Genomic DNA, 20,883 nt, shown 5'->3' with positions numbered 1-20,883 from the left:
GCGGGTCCCGGGCCGGGCTGCGGGAGCGGGACGGGACGGGTCCCAGCGGGGCTGCGGGAGCGGGACGGGCCGGGCCCCGGCCGGGCTGCGGGAGCGGGTCCCGGGGCGGGTCCCGGGCCGGGCTGCGGGAGCGGGTCCCGGGGCGGGTCCCGGGCCGGGCTGCGGGAGCGGGTCCCGGGGCGGGCTGCGGGAGCGGGTCCTGGCCGGGCTGCGGGAGCGGGACGGGCCGGGTCCCAGCGGGGCTGCGGGAGCGGGACGGGCCGGGCCCCGGCCGGGCTGCGGGAGCGGGTCCCGGGGCGGGTCCCGGGCCGGGCTGCGGGAGCGGGTCCCGGGGCGGGCCCCGGCGGGGCTGCGGGAGCGGGTCCCGGGGCGGGCCCCGGGCCGGGCCCTGGCGGGGAGGCCTCGACCGGAGCCTCGCGCGCGCGGTAGCGGGCCCGGTTGCCAGGAGACGGGCGTGGCGTCACTTCCGGCGTTGCCGAGGAGCGGCGCGAACCGGGCCGGGGCCGGAGGGGGCGTGGTCTGTGTATGAGGGGGCGTGGCCCCGTGTGGCGGGGCGGGGCCGAGCTGTGAGGGGGCGTGGCCTGGCCGTGAGGGGAGCGGCACCGGCCCCGGGACAGCGGCCGGCACCGGGCTCCTCTGGCCGGTCGTGGCTCGCTGCCCTCACAGCGAGGAGCCCTCCCGCCGTCCCCACATCCCGCCCCGGTCAGTCCTTCCCCCGTCCCGTCCCCTTCCCGCCGGGAACTGCGGCTGAGGGGCGCTGGGGCGGGCACGGCACAGGGCAGGTCTCTCGTGGGGCTCCTTCGCGGAACAAGTGCGAGGAGTGGCAGAAATAGGTCCGGGATTCAGCCTCTGGAGGATAAACTTGGCTCTGCGGCTCCTTCTGAGGGAGGTTGTTGTCGCATGTGTAGGAGATGTACAAACAGATTGCTGCAGTTACCCAATTAAGATTTCTGGCAGCCTTTGATAGCACAAAGGGATGTCAAGTGTGGCTGATGTACGTGTCAGGTGAATGGTTACTTAATTCCTTCGAAATGGAAACTGAGGATCCCTGTGGAACAGGATCAGCCAGTCCTGGGCCCAGGCTTCATCTCGGGCAAATGGCAAATTTATGTCCTTGAGGCTGAACATCAGTTGTCAGCATGCCTCAAAGTAGCAATAAATATGTAGTGCATACATCTGAAATAAGAACAGCAGCTTCAAGAACACCAAACAATCCCAACCAGACCATAAATTAAAGTCAGACTTGCTCATGGAATCTCTCAGTCTGCAAGTTTGTTCTCGCAGATCCTTCAAAAGCCATTCTTAGGCCTGAAATAGTTGGATTTTGGAGCCTCTCTGCTATTTCAATTAGGTTCTTTGATAGTCTTAGAATCCCATGTGAGTCCCCAGATGATGGATTAAAATATGCAGTGAGTCATGTTAAATTGGTGCCAATTGAAATGCACAGGTTGTAAATCACTGCAGAATTTGACTCAGTAAGTAGCAACCATAAATGTAATACTTTGCAATTCTAAGCACTGCGACTAACTTAGATTAGCTCCTCTTTTCCTTCTGAGAAACATAAAATGCTTCATAAAATAATTTCATAAAATGTGTTGGTCTTCACGGGAAGGCTGGGAAGTGACACTGATTGGTGTCTGAACTCTTAACTGGTTAACTGAAGTGACAAAAGCGATGGACGGGTGCCTTGAGGTTGGGCATGAGAACTGTGGTAGAGCCAGGAACATAATCCAAGTCTCCTGACTCCTGGATTTGAACTTTAAAACCAGATCATGTTTCCTTTGTGCTTTCAGTCCATATACTGACCTTTAGGAATCATATTTACCTACAAGTTCCCAGAAGAGATCTGCTTTCCTTTGTCATGCTTTCCTGGTATCAGTTACTGTTTTCTCCGTTGAGTATTTCGAGTATGTAGAACACAGAGAGAGCAGATGAGAATGGTATTTCTGATGGAGGTGTCTGCAAGTTCCCCATCATTTAATCCTGGAGAAACACTGTTCTGTAAAAACTGATGCTCATCCTTTCTTCCTCAGTGCTGAGGGGAAGGCAGTTGTGGTGAGGGTGGAGAGGGATCTGGGCTGTGTGCACTGGGAGCTGCTGCTCTGAGATTTTGCTTTCTATTGAGACTATTCCAGTCCTCTCACCTTCCCAGAAGGAAAGGAACACTCCCCTCTTCTCATGTCTCTGTAATGTTAAAGTAGAGGAAGGATGAAAACTTGAGATAATGCCAAGATAAGAAGAAAAATAGATGGTGAGAGGGAAACCCATTAAATCTGATTATTCTGACTCTGGGAAAGGAGACCTCCATGATCAGGCAGTGTTAGAACTGGACTGGCTGAATTTGTTGTCATGTTTGAAAGCTCAAGTGACTGGAGGCAGGAGCAAAATCACACATTAGAGCCCAGTTTTGTGGGACTTCTCAGCTTGGGGAAAGCAAGAGAGATCCTGTGTCATCCTTAAAGTTTTATGCTATCATGATCCTTTCTTCCACCAGTTTTATGCTCTCCATACATGCAGTCCCCTGGCTGCCCCCCTGCTCCTTGGTATTTATAGTCCTCAGTGGTGTCTGAATATTCAAAATTACTGCCTGAAAGAAAACAATCAAGGCTTAGCCCAGTGCTTTGACCTCTTTATCACAAGAGAATCTTCACAGACATGAAAGAGATTATAAGCTCTCAGTGCAGCCTTGGGTAAATATTACAGGAAGCAGCTGAGATTTGTTTATGCTTAACTTGTCTTAAGTTATCTCAGTTTAGGTGATGTGCTATCTGAGTAAATTCTTACAGACTCGAGGGCCAGTGTTCCAGTATATTTGTTGTATAATTCTGGGGGCATTTTCCACAGTCCCAAATTAGTTTGCATGGAGAGTGATACAGATTTTGAAGGAAGGTTTGACGTGAGAGTTGTTTATAAGAGTTCAGCTCTACAGTTGCATCCAGTTATCTGGATAGAATTTGTATTTTATTTAGTTTGGGAAAGGCTTGTGGAAGCTTCTTATTGCAAAGACATCCTGCAGAGGTAACTTGTGGAGGACAGAGAACAGAAATAAACAATCCAGAGCTCTCTGGATCTGCAGGCACAGCTTCACTGCTCCCTCCTGACTTTCTCCTCCCTTCACAGCCACTGCTGTGCCGAGCAAAGTGACAGAGCTCAACCACAGAGAGCAGCAAATCCGAGTGGGACGAAACCTGAGCAAATGAGAATCCTGCTCCCCGGTAGAAGAGAGATCACCTTATATGGGAACACCAGGGACAAGAGCATGAACGCGTCCGGCCGTCTGCTGAGGTCAGATCCCAGCAGATGGAAGATGTTACTGTGAAAAAAAGAGCATTTAGGAAGAGGAGACAATAATTCTGCTTTGCTCAAGCAATCTGACCTCTCCTGTTTGTTTGTTTCTGTTATTATACATACTACGCTCTATGTACACATAGCTCTGTGTTATATTAAAAAATTAATTTCTTTAATAGCTATTCTAGTACCTAAATGCATCCTCAGCCTACTTCTGGTTCCCACTAGCAGCTGTACTGTGGTCAGCTAAAGCATAAGGAGTGATCACAGACGTCTTTAAAAATTAAGCCTGTTCGTGCAGAATGTGGCTTGTTCCTGTGAGCTGAGGCATTTAAGACAATACCAACAGCCAAGAAGTCTGTCTGGTTCTGAATGTTTTGTCATGTCTACAGTTGTAAGTGATTTAAAGTACTAAAGGATTGGAAGAAAAACAATAGTGTTGTAGGGTTTGTATATTTTGTGCCTTTATGAGAGTATTCTGTTGCATTAGAGAGGATCCTGGTCCTTTAAATCTGGGTCTAATGGATTCTTATCCAAACTTGTGTCTTTCAGACTCTGAGCCTGGGATTTACAGGTTGGACCTTGAGAGCTGTGCACGTTCCCAGCCCCACCTCCTGTGTGCACAGTGTCAATGGTGGCCTCACACCTCTCCCTGCCCCCTGGACCAGATGCACACAGTTGGCTCAGAACACACAGAGCAGCTGCAGCTTTCTGTGACTGTGCAGCAGGAGAGGCACAGCCAAGGTATGTGCCACCAGCTGGCCCTGCTGAGAGGAGCAGTGACTTCATCACTCCTTTTTGATCCCAGCACCTGATATAAAACCAGGCTAAGACCAGGTGGAATGGTGTCCCAAGCAATAGGAGATAAGAAGCTGGAGATCTCTGTGGCCATTGATGACCCCAGAACCCCACTGCTCTCTGCTTTGCCTGGCAATGCCAGCCCTGTGGAGTGGGTGCTGTGTGTCCTGCCCAGCCCAGAAGAGCATTACACTTTCTTTGCACTGGTGTGAAGTTTTGGGGATGGAAAGCCAGGCCCGGAAGAAGGTTGGCCTGATGCTGGCTTCCATCCATTTAGCCCCAGTTGTCCCAGCATTACTTCAGACTGGCAAAGTCTGGCAGTAGATGATGCCAAAGCAGCAACAAGACCAATGATGTGGTGTTAGACCACCTTGGAAGGTGGATGTGGCTGTGGATCCTCTGAGGTGGGAGTGTGGCATAGAATGTTATTTAACAAGGAGGGGTTGGTTGGGCAGAGTTAACTCAGCTTTCTCTAGAGAACACACAGTTTTGTTTCTTGCCATGTTGTTTGGTTTGTTTCTTGTCTGAAAAATCCAAAATAACTCCACTGATTAGTCTCAAGTTTACACCAGTGTTTCTGAGATTAGAGCCTGCTCTTTAGAGCCTCCTGTTCAAGGTCAGATGAAATGGCCAGTCACCCTTGCAGCAGATTCCAAGAACAATAAGATGTTTTAGGAATGTGCCATAATTGAGTGCCTCTAAAGGGCAAATTTTGCTCTGTGCTGCCAAGCAAGGGCTGTTCTCAGTGATAAGTTTGCTGAACAAAGTCTGCTGAGGTTCGTGGAGTTGGTTTCATTCTCCTGGGAGGGCAGCAGGCCAGGACATTGCGCACACTGATCCCAATCACACCAAGGATCAAGTCTGCAGGAAATCCAAGTGGCATTACTAAGGTTCTGTGCCCACCTTCTGCTACTCAGAGCTGGGTTCCCTCTGCCACTTTCCAACAACACTGTTATCCCAAAGCACTGTTCTCCAGGAGGAAAAGGCTGAAATACTGTCAAAATAGAGGATATAAATAAAGGAACATCGATCAGTTGCTTTGTATTTTTGTTCTTCAGATTCTATTTTATCTCCATCCAGAAAAGTCTGTTGTTAACCTGAATTGGTGCAAGTGCTTGTGGCTTGTTTTTCAAAGCAAGCCTTTTATATCACTTTTATGTAATGAAGAAAGTATCTTCTGAACATACAATAGTTTTTCAAACTTGACAGTGCTTTTATGAGTTAGATGAGCTGGGTGGCATTCCTGTCAGCTTTGGAACAGAGGTGTCCTTCCTCCTTAACACATTCAATTAATGAGAAGTAAAAATGTTAGGCCAAGGTTTTTGAAGCAATCAGCATGAGGCACAAAAATAGTCACTCTGAAAAATTAAAGCTTATGTTTTTTAAGCTCTTTTAAATAAAAACAACATGGACAAGACACTACCATTTGTGACAAAAAAAGTCAGAGTCTAGGTGCACAGCAACACAGCATGGGGGAAAGTTTTTTGATGACATCAAGGCCTGCTGCAGATAAATGCTGTTTCCCAAATGGCATCTGAAAGGTCAGGATGTCACCCCACATTGTCTGTGTCATTTAGGATGGAAAAATACAAAATCTCTTCTCGTGTACATCATTTCAAAGCCAAAAGCTGTGAAAGTGAAACCAAGGCAGAGTTTGATCCAGCTGATGTGTCTCATTCAAAAATTCTCTCACCTACTTAAAAATGTCCATCTGACTTTCATCTTGGAGTGTGTCTTGTTCAAGAATGGTACAAAGAAGCTGACGTGTTTTATTCTTATGGGCTTATTTGTCTTTTCTGTTTTGTCCAGTTGTCTAGCCACTTCTCACAGACTCTGACAGGAGAGAATGATGTTAACAGCTCAGTAAGTACCAGTGTGAAGGAAGTGGCTCACAACAGGATCTGGGTTACAGCAGAATACACTGTACCAATGCAGGCAAGTCTTCAGGTAATGTCAATTCAATATTCAGAATTCAGATTTCTCCCCACTTTTACATCCTTAGTTAATTGGCTTATGTTGTTGAATTAAGCTTCTAGCTGAAACACTTGATTTCTCAATCTATCACCAGACCCAGATATGAAACTTAATATAAAATTTTGAAGGAAATTACTTCACCCTCAGCCCAAACAATGACAAACACTGTTGACCCAAGCAAAGGGCTAAATAAGGATTGATGAGGTGTGGCAGGACCATGGTTTGGGTAGTTCCTTCTGCAGCTTCCTCCTATAGAAAGCTGCAACAATCTGAAATGTCAAGTTGCCTATCTTATATTTGAGGAGGACAGGTGGAAACTGTCTCTAAGTGGCAAAAAACCCTTGAGTAAGAGTTTATTTATTTACAAGAGTTTAAACAGGACAATGTGTAAATTATAAAGCAACTGTCAAAAACCTGTAAGGTCTGGGTTCCCTGTAGAATCCATAGAAAACCTTCCTAAGTAAGTGAAAGACATACCTACATTTTTTTTTGTGTTGAAAGAAAGACACATTGACAACATACAAGATACATTGAACAAAATTTCATTGACATGAAATTTTAAGGTACTCCCTCTGCCTAGGCACTTATAGATCTCATGTATGTAAACCAGCTCATTCCTTCACAGCCATATTGTTAAAACTCATTATAATACCCAGATAATTGACTTCTACCAAGCTGCCCTGCTGTATGATCCTGCAGTGAAGTCATAGCCTCCAGTTTGTGCCATCATGCAGCTGCCATAGAAACAGCTTTAGGTGTCTCAGACTCATTTTGAATTCACTGCAGAAATTTGGCTCATTAATTCAAATGTCGAGGAAAAATGCATCAACGTAAGAGAGCTTTAATCAAGGACTGAAATAATAATAAAAAATAAAGTTTCCTAATGTGGGGTTTTCTTCTGCAAGAAAATGTGGAAGTTCTCTGTGGGTTCATTTATCACATTGAAGTTCATTTCACTTCCCCGTGGGGCAGATTGGTTGTCTGTGCTTTGTGCTGTAGGCTGGTGTTTGGGGATCCCCTTCAGACCAAAGAACAATCTCTTCATCCTCCCTACACAGATCATGAAAGCCTCAATGCTGTCAATCTCATTGAGATAACACAGATGTGTGTTATCTGCTGTGACCTAGAGTAGGATGGAAGGGCCTCATAGCCATCTTTTGTTGTGATCCCATGACTGTACAATATCCAAGATAAAAATGTTCTATTTCTAGTCTGTAGCAGCCAAAGAATGAAAAAAATTTAGAAACTGAAAAAATTATTTCAACTGAAATTATGGAATTGATACTCTAAAGAAGCGAATTGTAATGAAGTTTTAGTTCCTCTCAGCCAACTTTGAAATAGATGCATAAGAAACTAGGTCAATTAGCAATTTCATTAGCTCATTTACAAGCCCATATGTATAAAATATAAGATACATGTATGTTTCAACATTTATATCTCATCTTCTCCCTAATTTGAGTGTTTCTGCAGAAACAGAGCAGTTTTTCCACTGCCAGGTCCCCTCTAGTGCCCACAATGCCTCCTACAGCTCCTTCTGCTGAGGTTTTTCAGCACTTGAGAGCAAATTCTGTTCCCTTCTCATGTGGACAGAGTTAAGGCCTGAAAAGGCTTTGTCCAACAACAGGAAGGCTGTTAATTGTTCATACAGTATCCGGGAAAGATATGCATGAGCTTCCTGAGTTAATGAAATCCTAAGGGTTTGTTATAATGTTTCAGTGACTGCCAGTCATTTTGAAATGTCACCCTGTGTAGGCTCCTGCTGGGGTATTACTGAGGTTAGTTTTGCTTTCAATTACATTGCACAGTTGACACATTCTGCTTTGTTCCCTAACCTTCCTCTAACATGCCAGGAGCTGGTCACTAGAGGCACCAAAAATAATGGATGAGAGATTTGGTCCAAACATGTGATGTGTAAAGTGCCTTCACAAGTTCCACTGGCAAGAAGAGAAAATGGAGGAATCGCTAAAAAGCAAAGCTGAGTGTTTATTTTCTACCAGAACAATACCAAGGTCAGAGCCCAGGAAGCTGTGGTTGAGATACTGAGGTAGCAATGTGGGGCTTTGGTTACACCCACAATTGTCTTCATTGATCAAATTCCTTTGGAAGGTAAATCTCATAAACTACACAGGAGGCCTCCTTTTCCTTCCTGTTAGTTATGGCAGGAGCTGAACAATTGCATGTTGGCAAGAAGGTTCTTTTATTTTGGATTGTTCGTTTCTGCCTGAGGCAGGGCACTGTTGTTGGATTAGCTGGCTGAAGGACTGGTTTTTGTAGCACCTTTTTCAAAAGAGCTTTGGATCAGGTTCCAGATGCTCCCCAGTGGATGATGATAAACAGTTTCCCATTATAGGTTTAATAATTTTTAGTACTTTAAAAATTAACACACATAATTAATTGTCTTGAGTGTTATACAGTGAAACTATTCAGTGACTTTCCTGCTCAGGTAGCATCCACAAAGGTTGATTTGGTTTGCAATTAAATCTCATTCATTAACTTGGTTTAGAAGACACAAGAAGTCCCTCATGGAAGCTACACATCATCCAGCTAAGGTGCTGCTCGTCAGCACACATCTCTGGTGCAAGGCATTGCTCAAAATGCAATGGTAGGAAAAATATTTCCTGCTTAGGAGCACTGTCCTTTACAAGGATGACTGCTTGGAAGATTGGTTTTCCCTCTTGGAATGGCTGTGTTGATGGAAATTCAAATACTCCTGATCCTTACCCTTTTAGCAGCTGTGCAGCTCTGGTGTAAATGACCACATGGCTGTAGGGACCAGCAGTGAAACTGCCAATTCATGGGGCAGAAATCAGCAGCTGTCAAGTGATGTAAATTCTCACCACTATTCTAGCAAGAATTATATCAGAAGCTGTTCATATTTTAGCTGGAGTTAGAGACTTGGTTTAGGCTTGTCCCACACAAACAAGTGCAATATAGAGAGAACAACTGATACCCAAAACTAAGAAAACCACCCATACCTTTCTTGCTCTCCTGAGCCACCTAACTCCCTGTTATTCTTAGCAACATATTCCTCCCACTGACAGCTTCCCAGGTAATAGTGTAGTGGCATAACATTAACTGATGTATTTAAGTAAAAGAAGCTAGTTAATTTGATGCTTCTTTTTGGCCTGCAGTTCTGAGGCATTCTGAAGATTTCGCCATGCCAATAAGCACAATATTCACTTCCCAAAATTTAATTACACCACGTAAGTGCAAACATTCCTCAATGTTTTCTGAAGAGTAGTAGTGCTCTGAAAAAAATTGTGTAAATTTAAATTCTTTACTCAAAAAGGCTGTGCATTCAGGACTGTATCTGCCTGAGTGACAAATGGAAAGTTTCTGTAATTTTTTAGTCTTATTAATCCTCCAGGAACCAAGGGAAATAAGGAAAGCTTGGGAACACAGCCTCTCACCAAACTATTTTTCCCATGCACTGGTCAATAGAATTGCTTATTCAGCTATACTGGTTTATATTAGGGTAAAATCGTTATAGCACAAGAGATGTGTGATTCAAATAGAGTGAAAGGGATTGGTTTACACAGATAAAGTTTTGCTGGTGGTAATATCCAAAGAGTAAAGAATTCATCTTAATTCCCAGATCCCAGTTAGAGGCACATATATCTGGAAGCTACAAACAAAAAAACCCGTATGTTTACAAACTGAGCAGATGTAACACAGATTCTAGACAGAGATAAGACAGCTCTGAACAGGTCAGCTCTGAGCACAAAGCTGCTACAGAGAAGACTTCTTTCTATACCACCAAGAGCAGATGGGAAATAACCTCTACCCTGAGGGACAGAAAAAGCTCTGATCCTGGAAAGAGTTAGGAAGACTCAAATAAAACCTGACTGACCAGCAGGCTAAAAGCTGGCCCATTAAAAATATCTCCATTCAACCATTCAACACAGAAAAAAGGGCATTTCATGTCTGTGCAAGCAAGAAGATAGAAGAGCATGTCACAATGTGGTGTATGGAATGACTCATTGCCTTCAGAGAATACAAATCATATATTGGTGAATGGGAAGCAAATGATCGCGTGATCTCGGGAACTCTGATTAAACCACTCAGAGTTTCCCAAACTTAGCTTGCAGTGGGATGTGCAGGAGAGAGTGGAATCAAATAAAAGTTTGCTCTGCACTGGTTTGTTGGCATCAAGATGGCAAAGCAGAGCAGCAGGGACTGAACCCAAAAAAAAAGGAGGAAAATGAATTTTTCTTTAGGTGTGTCTATCTTCAGGATTCCTGGAGATGATAGCTAGCAGAAGACTGAACTGCTGGCTTTTACACCAGACATATCCTCTTAAACAGTTTCCTCTTTTGGTACTTGAACAGGCAGCCAACTGTAATAAAACAAATTTTGAATAGCAATGACAGAGGGATCTGTGAGTATCTGCCACTCCTAGAACTGACCCTTCAGCTAAGAAAATTCTTATTCAAATTATTTATTTAAATGAAGGTGAACAGGGCTTAGAGATCAGTCAAGTATACCAGTCAAGAACAATACAGCACTTTGAGTCCTGACAGCATATGAGACTTCTGAGACAGAAGGCATATGGGTGTTGTTATCAGAGCTTGGATATTAGTGTCACTGTGTGGTGTAGTAGGTTTTTCTGTTTAATATAATGATTTTTGTCTGCACTGCCAGCTTTTCTTTTTCACATTGAAAGCATCACTTTCTTCCATGCTTTGTTCCAATAAGGTCACATCAGATTATTGATACATAAGCTGATGTGAGCTGTGCACCAGGAAAGTCAGGGTTTTTATGGAGTAAGGAACTGGAAGTTGGTTAAGATTCCCATGGTTCTTGCCACTCTCTACTGATCAGAGAATGGAAAATGCTGATGTCCAGAATGCTGAAGTGTGCTCAGGAGTTCAGAGTTGGTCTAGAAGAACATGATTTTAAAGCTGTCAGAGCAAGGGCACTCTGTGACCAGAGGATGTATTTTCTTGAATCAGTTAAAAGTTGCTGCTTTGCTGTGGTGGGTACGTGCCTGCGGGAGTGCGTCGGTGTTGAAACAACTCGTGAGGTGTCGATTCGGTTTCGCTGGGGTGGGTGATGGCAACACACAAAAACAATCCTCCTCCAGACCTGCTGATCCATCATCATTATCCCTATTGTGCTGTGTCAAGTGCAGAACCCAGTGATGAGGATCCCTATTGAAAATTCTCTCGGTGGTTGGATGAAGCAGCAAATGCTGGTTTGTTTGATTTATGTTGGGAATTGTTGCAGAGCCACCCTGTGAAATTTTGTGCTGCTGGCAAGCTGCACCAGCCAGTCCAATGAGAACAATAAAAATGAAGAATATGAGCTGATGTGTACTGGTGAGTCCCATGAGAACCATCATAATGAAGAATAGGAGCTGAGGTTAACCCTTAGACAAGGCCCTCTTCCCCAGACTGCCAAAAGTGGTACTGCTGTGGCAAATGCCAACCAACTCGGAAGCACCATGGGCAGTTCTTGATGAAGGAAAAAAGGACAGCACATCACAACTTAATTGGTTTCAGCACCTGGTGCTGTCTGATTGCACCCTGAAGAAAGCCAGAAGTCACCTTAAAGCACAACCCGGAAGGAACAAAGCCCAAAAGATGCATCACCTAAAAAACTAGATGTAAAACCTAAAAAACCTAAAATATGTAAAACCTAAAACACGTGCTGAGCATTTTTCTGCCCCATCCTTGTCAGCTTTCTGCAGCCCTGGATTGCAAGGCCATTGAATGAGTTTCATAACTCCCCATTGAAGGCCTCGTGGTCCAGCGAGATCAAACACACTCATTTTAGATTATTCCAGTGACACAAAGCATTTTATGAAAAGTCCATGGGTTCTCTTTGTATTGTTCTTTTTAGCTTGAACCAAGGAATTACAATGAAAAGAACTTTTACTATTTTGGTGTAATATTTTTGGGCATTTCTTTCATCTTATTGGAATTAAAATGTGAGGCTTTGCCCTCCTGTTTGCTCTTCTTCAAGCAGGCCTCTATCTCCTCTGCCTGAACTTGTGTGAGTAGCTTTGTGCTATGATGTGTAAGACCAGAGTACATCCAAGGAGCAGCAAATTCAGGGTAAATTAATCTGTGCTCCAACACCTTTTCTGTTCTCTATTTTTATTCTATTTAGACATGTTCTATTTTTGTAGAAACAAGGTGAGAAGAATTGTAACAGGTGTGTTCTGCACTCCTTTCAACAAAGCTTTGTTCTTTCTGAGCTAACCCAGCAGTTTGCCATTTCCATTTCCCACATACGTTTTAAGATATATTGCTGGCAGATTATGCCACTTGTATTTATATCTCAAATTGAAAAATGCATTAATTGTGTTAATATTCATATGGCAGCATCTTATATATCTAGAGTGGGAAAACACTACCATAGGCATTTATGCATTTCTGTTCTAGCATATGAACCAATTCTCCTTTTGAAAGTTACACTGAATATTCACTCATATTCCTATCCTTTCCCCACTTCTTTTGGTCCTTTCTGTTTTGGCTGGTTTTGTAAATAATTAAGCATTTTACTAACATACAGATGAACTAAAGGGTCTTAATAGTTTTGTACTGCCTGAAATTCCCATTGCCACTTTGTCAGTTCACCTCTTCCTGATGATTTATCTGTTCTTATGAGGGTTATAGTGATGTTTCTACAATAAGGACTCTGTTGGGTATCTCAGAACAAGGTGGAGGGTACATGAACTTTACTTTTATAGCAAAGATTAATTCTGCAAGAGGATAAATAAAGAATTTGGTCACTGTGGATGGAAAGGTGACAGTCTTCAATATGCTCTGCTCTCTTTTGCAGGCAGTTGCTTGGTCCTTGCACTAATTTAAGCTGTGCCAGGGTAGGTTTAGGTAGACATTAGGAAGAATTAGGAAGAATTTATTCCCAGAAAGAGTGATTAAATGTTTCAACGGGCTGTGCAGGGAAGTGTTGCAATCACCGAGCCTGGAAGTGTTTAAGTAAAGACTGACGTGGTCTATTTGACAACGTGGTATTCAGTCTATTCAGTCACAGGTCGGCCTCGATGATCTCAGAGGTGCTTTCCAACATAATCGGTTCCGTAATTCTGTGAAAACAGCCGCGGAAAGTCCGCGTCTGCCGGTGCCGCCGCCTCCGCTGGCCTCGGGCGGTTTGCGGCGGGGCTGCGGGAGCGGCCGGCGGGCGGCTCGGGGCGCTGTGGGGCCGCGGCCCGGGACGGCTCCGGCCCGGCCGCCGCCATGGCGCTGTGCGGGGCTCTGCACAGCTTCCTCTTCGAGTACGACACGCCGCGCATCGTGCTGATCCGCAGCCGCAAAGTGGGGCTCATCAACCGCGCGGTGCAGCTCGGCATCCTCGCCTACGTGATCGGGTGAGCGGGCGGCGGCGCGGCGGGAGCCCCGCGCTGAGGGCGGGAGCCGCCCCTCCCTCAGGGGCCGCGGGACCGGCTCCGTGAGGGCGGCGCGGGCCGAGGGGCCCCGGAGCGCCCCAGCGGCGACACGGACGGGGAGGCGCTGCTTAACTGGGGCTGTGCACAGAATCGCAGGATATTCCGAGTTGGAAAGGACCCCACAAGGGCCGCGTCCAGTTTTTAAGTGAATGGCCCAAGGGCCCCTCAGAGTGGGACCTCTCAGGAGGTGATTGTCGTTCCCCCAGCAGAGCCTGCAAATCAGTCTGAAAGTAAAAAAATATCACCCCAAATATCAGACAGGAGATTGCCAATCTTGTGAGCCTTTTGTGTGGAAAAGCTGTGAAACTGTCTGGAATGGCTCTTTCAGGTAACATGGAAAAAAGAGATAATCCAACCTGAATTTGTTTAAGGTGTTTATTGTTCCTTGCAATCGTTTTTGTGGTGTTTATCTATTGTTTCTTGCAATCCTTCTCTTTCAGGTGGGTTTTTCTGTGGGAAAAGGGCTACCAGGAAACAGACTCTGTGGTCAGTTCTGTAACCACGAAGGTGAAGGGAGTAACACTGACAAACACATCCACTTTGGGAGCCAGGGTCTGGGATGTAGCTGACTATGTCATCCCTCCTCAGGTATCAGTCACTTTCACATGCAGAAAGAGGGTTTCCTAACAAGAGGGTTTTCTAACTGCTTTGCTAAAGTCCACTAAGAGTTGGAGCAGCTTTGGCTCCAGTGTGGCCATGATGAGAATGAAGCAGCTTTGCTTTGTTGCAGATAATGCTGAGCACCCACCCTGAGGAGGCTTGTTCCAAGAAAAGTGTGTCTGTGTGTATGCTTGTGTAGAATTATAGAATGGTTTGGGTTTGAAATCAACCAAGACAATCTTCTTTGGAATCAACCAAGATAATCTTGTTCCACCCTTCTGCTGTGGGCAGGGCCACTATCCCATGTTACTCCAAGCCCTGCCCAACCTGGCCTTGAACACTTCTAGGGATGGGGCAGCCACAGCTTCTCTGAGCAACCCTGTGCCAGGGCCTCTCCACCCTCAGAGTGAAGAATTCCTACTATCTAATGCAAATATCTTCTCTTTTAGTTTAAACTCTTCCCCTTTACCCTATCACTATCTGCCTGTGCAAAAAGTCCCCCTCCCTCCTTTTTATAATCCCCTTTGAGTACTCAAATGGGCTCTAAGTTTTTCTTGAGCCTTTCCTTCTCTGAGGGTGCACTGATCCCACTGTCCATCGTGCACACAAAGACTTGCAACAGAGGAGGATTTTGCAGGCGTCAGGAAGAAGCTGCAACAATAACAACCTGTCATCTTTCTTACTGCTTTCTAAAGCAAACAGCCCCAAGTTTAGTTGTTGGCAGAAGCCACAAGAACAGCTTGCAAATCACCTGATGCAGAACTGAACAGGAAGCATTGCTGTTGTTACTGATTGACTGTATCTCTGGGAATGTGTGCTGTGTGGGCCATACGTGGTGACCCTTGGGCTGGGCAGGCACAGCCAAGCTGCTGGTCATGGGTCCTTCTGCCTGCATGACATATGGTGCAGAAAAAAAAAGACAGATTTAGCCAGATTTTGGCTGAGTGGTCATATTTATTTATCAGTGGAGCAGAAGCAGATGACAGATCTGGAGTCATACAGATTTGAAAGTAGTGAAAATAAAGTAATGAAAATAGTGCTCCCTGAAGAAACAGGGCCAGGCAAATTCCTAACTGATATATTGCAAAAAGAAAGAGTGGGAGTTGTGCTTGGACTTGCAGCTGGAGCTTGCCCTGAGGAGCTGTGTGAGCTCTGTTTTTGTAACATGAATGAGGAACTTTGGGCCGAGTGGGAGGACAGAAGGAGATGCCAGTCCCACAGTCCTTCCTCTGGCTAAACACCGCAGCACCAGGCGATACGTGCAGGAATCTGCTCCTTTAGCGCTGCACCAGCAGTGGCCAGGGCAAGTCCCCTCTGCTGGGCCACCTGGGCTCTGTCAACAAAGATGTTTGGTGCAGTGCTTGAATGTTCTTTGCAGACTGTCACTCTTAAGTTTCCTTCTTGTTTTGCATGCTCAGGGTGAGAACACTGTGTTTGTCATGACCAATGTGATACTCACACTGAACCAGAGCCAAGGCCGCTGCCCAGAGGTAGGTGCAGAAGCTGCTTTAATCTTGCCCTGTGTTGCTGGGAGTGTGGGGGAGAGGGTTCTCAGAGTTTTATGTAACTATTGTTCCTCTCCAGCTCCCAGACGATCAAACAAAGTGCAAGGTGAAGAACAACTGTATTCCAGGATATGTCAGCACCCACAGCAGTGGTAAGAAACCTACTACAAAAGCTCCTTTCAGTCTGGGTTGTGGTGCCTCTGTGCTGTGCCTTCCCTGCTGTGAAGGAAGAACCATTTCACTTCAGTCTCCTTGTTCTCGTTCTCTCACATGTAAGAGAACTGAAGTGGAAGCTTAGATTTTTCTTCTGGTGGACTTAGACCAGATGAACCTAGACTGTGTTGGATGGATGCTGGGTAGGTGTGGGCTTTGGTGAGTTAGCAAACAGTGTGAAGCTTTTTCATGGCCTTCAGTCCCTGAAACAGTATTTCACATGGACAAAGATTTGACTCAGGAAAAGCACCTGATGCTTCTTTCTCTGAAATTAAACTTGCAATGGAAGATAGTGTGGGGTTTGGTAGTGGCATTTCACCTCTGGGAAAATTGCTTTCATCATATGGAATGTCAGGGGTCAAAACTGGTTTTGCTCAGTAGTACCTCCATGCACGTGTCTTTCCAGGCATCCAGACTGGGGAGTGTGTTCCATACAACAACAGCATTAAGACCTGTGAAGTCTTTGCGTGGTGCCCCGTGGAGGATGACTATCACATACCCAAGTGAGTGCTCTGTCTTCCTACTCCACAGTACCCCTTCTGAGAGCAGGCTCGTGGTACGCAGCTGATGCTTCTCCCACTGACATGCTCTTGGGAAAAGCTGAAGAGATGAGCACCAAGAACTCTGCAGAGTCCTGTTTGTGTTTCCCTTTTGTTTTGTAGGCCAGCATTCCTGCAAGAAGCTGAGAACTTCACCCTTCTGGTGAAGAACAACATTTGGTACCGCAAGTTCAACTTCAGCAAGTAAATAGTGAGAGGGTCATCACACTGTCTGGTCTCCTGGGCAGTAAAGGGGATGCAACAACTCTTCTCTTTCTGTCCTCCTGTAGGCGAAACATCCTCCCCACTATCACCTCCACCTACCTCAAGAACTGCATCTATGACGCCCAGACAGATCCCTTCTGCCCTATCTTCCGTTTAGGGAAAATAGTTGAAGCTGCAGGGCAGGACTTCCAGGAAATGGCTGTGGAGGTATTTGGCAGACCCTTCTCTTGGGCTTCAGCTGTTTTTTAGAAGAGGAGTGGTAGGGGGTTGTCTCCTCTGCCTCGAGGCATGAGCCACAGAACACAGATCAGCTGCAGGATGGCCAGAGGGACTGCAGTGAATTCTATTTAACCAATAATTGGCCTTGCTTTTTTGGGTGGGGTTATGTGCAATGTTCTGTAGCATCAGAAAAAAGTGTTGGACTGGGATTAGAGCCAGTAAATGAGGTCCTGGTCAGCAGAGAGCCTAGTGCTGGGCTGGCCATTCACATTGGACTGCCCATCACCTCCTCTCCTCCACTTGGCAGGGTGGAGTCATGGCACTGCAGATCAACTGGGACTGCAACCTGGACAGGGCTGCTTCCCACTGTGTGCCAAAATATTCCTTCCGGCGCCTCGACAACAAGGACTCTGCCCACACCGTCTCACCTGGCTACAACTTCAGGTAATGTGGCTGTGGAGGGCACCTGGTCTCACAGCTCCATCTGCCACTGGCAGTTGTGGTACTTTGGGGATTTTGATGGGGCTTGGGTAGCAACAGAAGAAAACCTTGAGGGAAAAACTAACCTGTAAAAGTGTCTCTGTCAGATGAAAGCCATATCTACACCAGGAGTATCCTGGCAATACACCACCACATACACATTCTGGCCAGTACAGCTAGGTCCAGCTAGGTTCCAGTAGAACACCAGCACAGAGCTGGCAGCAGCTGGTCGCATCCAGACTTAGACTGTAATATTAAATACAGATTGGCCACCTTGCCAAGATCTTTGCTGGATTCCTGTTAGTGAGGAAACACGGCTCAGGGCTGTTATTTCTGGAATCACAAAATCTTGCTTAGGACAGAGGATTTTTGGGTGGAACTTGGATGAATTTGCTGAGGAGCTGTGCAGAGCACAAATGTGTGTTTGGGAGGTGCCAGGCCAGGAGGTATCGGGTTGTCTGGACCATCTGGAGGATATCACAGCTGGATCTGAAATGCTCTTGCTAATTTCAGACTCTGGTACAGCCTCTTACCAATCCTTCCTTTTCTCTTCCATCCTCTTCTCTGCTTCCTCCTGGCTTAGTCAGCCACGTGGCAGAGTAAGTCTGATCTCACTTGTTTGTTCTCATCCCTTTTCCCTGTCTTTTGCCAGCTGTCACCCAGTGCGGGACACGGAGCAGCCTTTGTGCTCCCGGCCCTGCCCTCTCGCGGCTGCCTGGTCCCCTGCAGCCCCTGCCTGCCTCTCTCGTGTAGCCGACTTTCTTCCTGTTAGTCCTGCTCCCCTGCTAAAGCTGCTTTCTCCCCCTCCTATGCCTTGCAAATGTCCTCATTTGATGGTGCTCACTGTTGTCTTGAATTCACCTGCTATGGGCTTTTCTCCTATGTGAGCTTGCCAGCATGAAATCTCCATCACTCAGGGCTTGTGTCTGGAAGTGCCAATGCTCAGCCCATCCACTTAGGATGGGGAACACACCTGGATGTTGCATGATCACATAAGCAACCTCACAATTTCCAGTTAAGCTCTGACCTATCTTTTCTGCAGGTTTGCAAAATACTACAGGAATAGTGATGGAACTGAATCACGGACGCTTGTCAAAGCTTATGGCATCCGCTTTGATATCATAGTGTTTGGAAAGGTAGGGTGACAGTTCCTGAAGGTCTTGTAGTGAGGCCTTTCAGAGATGCTGAAAAGCAGGCTCAGCCTTGTACCTGTCTTCTAGGCAGGAAAATTTGATGTAATTCCTACCATGATTAACATCGGCTCTGGCTTAGCACTGTTTGGTGTGGTAAGTGACACTGTCTGCACTTGGACTCAATTCTGCATTAGTGCCTCAGTTCTGAACATCCCTATCTTAAACTCTTTCAATCTCCACTAGGCAACAGTGCTGTGTGACATTGTTGTTCTATATTGCATGAAGAAGAAATACTACTATCGGGAGAAGAAATACAAATATGTGGAGGATTATGAACTGGTAAGCATCAATGAAGGCAAGGTAAAGGCAAAATTGCTTCCTCCTCTGACTCCACAGAGGTTCTGGAACAGGGTGTAGGAAATCCACATGAAATAGGGATTTTGAACCACAGTTCTAAGGAAAATTTATCTTTGTCAGAGAAGCTAATTCCTACCTCAAAGTTATTGCAGGGAAGAGCACTAGAAACAAATATTGTCATGTTTCCTGGGTAACCACTCTTGGAGAGGAAAATATATGTTCAACTACTTGTCATGCTCCTACTGCACCTCCTTTTTGGGTTGCAGTCATTGGCATTTACCTCCTAAGATGTGTAGGGAACAGCCCTGTTCCCATAAAATCCTTCCTTCTTGGCTTTTGGAATTCCTATAGTTGTGAGAAAACCCATTCAATGAGTTGGTATTTTCTGAGACAAGTGTGCTGACAGTCACAGTTACAGCTCCCTCCAGGAATCAAATTATCTGTTTGGTCAGTAGGATTTAGTTGGTTGCTTGACTAGTGGTGAGGATAGAGCTCAACCCTACAGCCCTGTGCTTGGTGGGAAGTATAGCTGCAGAGGACAGATTTCTCATTCAAAACACCTCATGCCACTGGAAAAATAGTCTGAGTAACAGGAAGTAGCTTGCCTGGACAAAGGATTTCATGTATTTAGAAGGGGTAGAAAGAAGAGTTTCTGGCAGAGAACTGTAATCTCTAATCCTTGCAGGGAGTTGGTGAGACATATGGAACAGACTCCTGAGCTCCTGGTGCTCCAGGACCAACTGCTGCTCTAAATCACTGCTGGGAACATTTCTTGACCCTGCCATGAGACCTCTTTGCTGGAAGGAAGTGGGGAACCAAACTGAGAAAGGGACAATCTTCACTACTCTTTACTAATTGGGAGCCAGTCCCAGGGAGAACAACTGGGTCTGCTCCTTGTCTGCTCTTTCCAGGTTATTTGCACTAAACACAGGGAAAATTGTACTTTATGCCAGACCTCTACACTGGGTGAGCCTGGGACAGAGAGAGCTCTGGCATCATCATTTTGCCAGTCCTTTTGTCCCTAAGATCACTGATAGCAAAGGGCACAGGACAATAGGCACAGATTCTTCCTTAGAGTGAACATGGCCACTGCCAGGAGGTGCTTGACCTTGGGACAGCAGCTCCTTGCTGTTGTCATTTTTCTTTCCCTGAAGGATTGTGAAAATTAGCTGAGCCTGTACCTACAATCAAATTGGGGTCTCCAAGCTGCAATGGCCACAGACCAAGATAAAGCAGAGTCTGGCTCCATTGTGCTATGTTAAATGGCTTACTGGTTACAGAACTTTTTTTTTCTGTTTTGTCTAATTTTTATGCTATTACTTTAAAATTTACTTTAATAAAATAGTACTTTCTCTCAGCCCTCTTGAAGTTCTGCAAGCTGGGTTTTGATTGTTCATTTCTCCCCACATACAAAGTGTTAGTGGAGGGCCATCAAAGCCAGGGCTCTGTGGGTTTTGCCTCTTCATTCTCTCAGCAGAAGTGCTGCTGCAACTACAGCTACTCGCCTTGATTCTCCTGACATCTTGTCCATGTCTGCTGCCTTAAACCCTCTCCAAGGGAAAAGACTTGTAAGTCAGAGGCCAAGATCTTAGGGTCTTTATCTGAGTTCTGGTACCAACTGCTTGGCAGAACAGATCTGTTATTCCGTGGCACACCTCCTGTGCTTCTCACCACACCAACCCTGTGTCTGGGCTGCTGCATTTAATGCAGTTTACACAATCTGATTGAAGTGAATTTGTTGGCTTTTATATTCACATGGCCTTTAGCACCTCTAGTGATCATATTGTCTCACAAAGTCCAGGTCTTCCCTTCTCTAAACCTTTTCTGGTGTTACTGAGCCCTAGGATCTATTCCTCCAGCATCCTGGCTGCCTTTCTCCAGCAGCACAGTGTGTAAAACACAGCATTATTATTTTGTTTTGTTCTTTATGTGCCTGCTGCTGTTGAGCACTAAATTGTGTCCCAGCTCAAAGAGTGCCTTCCAAGGGCACTCCAGTCTGTGCATGTGAATGCTCAGTTTGGATTATAGAGTGCTCGAGCTGCTGTGGTCCCATCCTAGCCCAAGGTCCCCAGTAATGGTAGAGCACCAGACTTCACTAACAGAGCAGACTGCTTTCAGATTCCTCTTCCAACAACCAAACT

General features: G+C 45.8%; 1 protein-coding gene across 1 annotated transcript; it reads left to right on the top strand.

Moving 5' to 3' along the window:
- Window positions 1-13,219: 13,219 nt before the first annotated feature.
- On the top strand, window positions 13,220-20,099 carry P2RX4 (purinergic receptor P2X 4). Its single transcript, XM_021532724.3, has 12 exons — window positions 13,220-13,393; window positions 13,912-14,059; window positions 15,490-15,561; window positions 15,656-15,728; window positions 16,196-16,292; window positions 16,452-16,532; window positions 16,619-16,760; window positions 17,080-17,216; window positions 18,295-18,388; window positions 18,473-18,538; window positions 18,629-18,724; window positions 19,428-20,099. The coding sequence occupies exons 1-12, from the start codon at window positions 13,263-13,265 to the stop codon at window positions 19,458-19,460; spliced, it is 1,170 nt and encodes a 389-aa protein (XP_021388399.1). The 5' UTR covers window positions 13,220-13,262; the 3' UTR covers window positions 19,461-20,099.
- The last annotated feature ends 784 nt before the right edge of the window (window positions 20,100-20,883 follow it).

The sequence above is a fragment of the Lonchura striata genome, chromosome 18 (genome assembly GCF_046129695.1).
Source record: "Lonchura striata isolate bLonStr1 chromosome 18, bLonStr1.mat, whole genome shotgun sequence".
In the NCBI taxonomy this organism is placed as follows: domain Eukaryota; kingdom Metazoa; phylum Chordata; class Aves; order Passeriformes; family Estrildidae; genus Lonchura; species Lonchura striata.
Note: the sequence above shows the minus strand (reverse complement) of the source record. Positions and strands in the feature narration are given on the sequence as shown.

Excerpts from the sequence above, each read along its gene's own strand:
- P2RX4 (XM_021532724.3), top strand. The coding sequence starts at position 13,263 with ATGGCGCTGTGCGGGGCTCTGCACAGCTTCCTCTTCGAGTACGACACG. Across the intron at positions 16,293-16,451 it reads GATGACTATCACATACCCAA|GCCAGCATTCCTGCAAGAAG; the intron begins GTGAGTGCTCTG and ends TTTGTTTTGTAG. Across the intron at positions 18,539-18,628 it reads GCTTAGCACTGTTTGGTGTG|GCAACAGTGCTGTGTGACAT; the intron begins GTAAGTGACACT and ends AATCTCCACTAG.